This window comes from Formica exsecta, unplaced genomic scaffold, assembly GCF_003651465.1.
Source record: "Formica exsecta isolate Colony F162 unplaced genomic scaffold, ASM365146v1 scaffold1025, whole genome shotgun sequence".
Classification (NCBI taxonomy): Eukaryota; Metazoa; Arthropoda; class Insecta; order Hymenoptera; family Formicidae; genus Formica; species Formica exsecta.
The window spans coordinates 93361-96142 of NW_021848365.1; the positions used below are offsets into that span (position 1 = coordinate 93361).

The 2782-nt window shown below is 33.6% G+C and overlaps 1 protein-coding gene across 1 annotated transcript in view; it reads right to left on the reverse strand.

The window, feature by feature from the left end:
* The window catches only part of LOC115233118 (splicing factor ESS-2 homolog), a 2933-nt gene extending 1311 nt beyond the window's left edge, over positions 1-1622 (reverse strand). The window contains exons 1-2 of the mRNA XM_029803376.1: positions 1203-1622; positions 1-1119 (exon numbers count right to left, since the gene is read on the reverse strand). The exon at positions 1-1119 is cut by the window's left edge and continues 2 nt beyond it. Of these exons, the coding sequence (XP_029659236.1) occupies positions 1-1119; positions 1203-1209 (1126 nt within the window). The 5' untranslated portion in view covers positions 1210-1622. The remainder of the gene's footprint in view (positions 1120-1202) is intronic.
* Between the last annotated feature and the right edge of the window lie 1160 nt (positions 1623-2782).

Below are 2782 nucleotides of genomic sequence, written 5' to 3' on the forward strand. Positions count from 1 at the left end.
GATCTCTGTGCCTTTCGCCAGCTTTCTCAGCCAACTGCAATGCCAATTGCTCCCTTTTTGGTGGTTCCGCTATTCTAAAAGATGGACCTTGACTTGTTCTTAACAATGGAGTGTCACCACCATCTAATCGGAAAGGTGTCCCTTCAATTTGACCCCATGTCATCAATGGACTTTCACACTCTCCTGGTCTTGGACTTGGCGTAGCCACAAAACTAAAGCCATTTACTCGCGGCGTCGCATTCCTGACGACTTCTTTGCCGTCCACACCAATCTTACCATCATTAGTTCTGGATTGCGACTTAGCCAATTCATTGATAGTTTCCTTATTTTGTTGCTCGTTGAATGGATTTATCCTCAGTCTCGTATTTTCATGCAATACAGTTTGCTTCTTTTTAGCTAACTCTATTTTCTCTTCAGCTGTAAGTTCCACTCCATCAGGAATATACATAATGTAATTTTTATTCTTATAAGCCCAACTATCTACTTGTTTGGGCCTAGTATTTGATCCTTCGATTGCTAGAATATCAGTCGCAGGTTTGTCAATGGCGAGCCACGATTTTGATTTCTCTTCCGCCTCATAAAGCCAGGCGTACTTCAATTTACGTTTGTTTTCGGCCTCGATCATCATCTCTTCAAAACTAGCATTATCTTCACTTGTATGAGAACTTAAATAATCGTCGAGACCAGTTTTATTTTCTTCTTTATTATCCTTTTTTACATATTCGACAGATGTTTCCTGGGACGATACTTCAGAGGTGCATGGCAATTCATCCGACTCAGTTCGGCGTAGCGGAGTTTCAAAAGTTGCAGGACTAACTGGCCTTTCTGTGATAGGTCGACCGGAGCTATATTTCTCATATAACTCTCTCATTCTCTTTATATCATTATGCTCTAAAGCATCTAGATATTCATTCTGTGCTTGTAATTTTTCTAGATGTGGAAAGAAATCCCTTTGTATGATTTCACTCATTTTCTCGATATATGTGTCTTCATCTAAGATCTTTGGTTGAGTACTTTTGCTCCTTTTTGCAGATCCAATAGGCTTCTTAAATATTGCCAGATCTTTTATATCCTTGGCAGCTTCAAGAGCTTTAGAGCCTGGACTATCCATAATGGAATCTAAAAGATTAAAATTAATATGAATAATAAAAAAGAATTTAAATGACAAAAAATTATGTTTATATCAATACTTGATTACTTACTACTCATTTTGAATAACAGTGCAAGTGCAGATAGAGGTTATACAACAGAATTCTTGTTCAATGTTGTTATTACACAGAACATGAACATTTACGGGTATAGAGAATGTTCTTTGTTTGCAAATCTGCTTAATACATATCTGTACGTATTAGATAACGTCATATTTCTTTAAATATACAGAGTTTTTTTCGACCATGAAATATTTACACATTCCATTCTGCTATCATACACTCATACACGTGATAGGTTTGTTAATTTAATTGCACTTGTAGTATATGCTGTCGATTTTCACTTTTGCCTCTTTTTTTCTTTCAAATATATATATTTTTTATTTTAAATGTAAAAAATGTAACGTAGTACAGCTGACAATGAGAAAAACCGAACCTAATGTGACAACGTAGTGCAAGAATGGCATGCAACATTACCGACATTAATAATCGTAACAGTTGATATGCGACATGGCGCCATCTCGCGTTAATAAGGTTGTGTACCGTTTTAACTGGCAGTACATCATAAAGTTTAATTCGCGGCAGAATTCAGGATATAGTTTTATACATTATTCATTATTCGAAACTTATGCAGTTTAAAAAATGTATTTATAAAGTTGAGTATATTTTATTTTTATATGGACATAGAATGCGTGGTAGAGGAGGTATCTGAAATGGCAGATTTAATACTCATAATTCACTATTTAAAAACTTTAACCATGTATGAGTTTGAAATCGTGATGGCCACCGAGAACATAGAGGTAACATGTTTATTATCGGAATGCAAAAATTAAATTATTTTACAACATTTACATCTTCATTAAATTACTGTGATAACGTCATATTTCTTTAAATATACAGAGTTTTTTTCGACCATGAAATATTTACACATTCCATTCTGCTATCATACACTCATACACGTGATAGGTTTGTTAATTTAATTGCACTTGTAGTATATGCTGTCGATTTTCACTTTTGCCTCTTTTTTTCTTTCAAATATATATATTTTTTATTTTAAATGTAAAAAATGTAACGTAGTACAGCTGACAATGAGAAAAACCGAACCTAATGTGACAACGTAGTGCAAGAATGGCATGCAACATTACCGACATTAATAATCGTAACAGTTGATATGCGACATGGCGCCATCTCGCGTTAATAAGGTTGTGTACCGTTTTAACTGGCAGTACATCATAAAGTTTAATTCGCGGCAGAATTCAGGATATAGTTTTATACATTATTCATTATTCGAAACTTATGCAGTTTAAAAAATGTATTTATAAAGTTGAGTATATTTTATTTTTATATGGACATAGAATGCGTGGTAGAGGAGGTATCTGAAATGGCAGATTTAATACTCATAATTCACTATTTAAAAACTTTAACCATGTATGAGTTTGAAATCGTGATGGCCACCGAGAACATAGAGGTAACATGTTTATTATCGGAATGCAAAAATTAAATTATTTTACAACATTTACATCTTCATTAAATTACTGTGCATGTCTGCAATCTATTCGAATATATAAAATTATGATGTCACAGATATCTGATTGACAAAAATTAGTGAAGTGATTTAATTACACATGTATAAT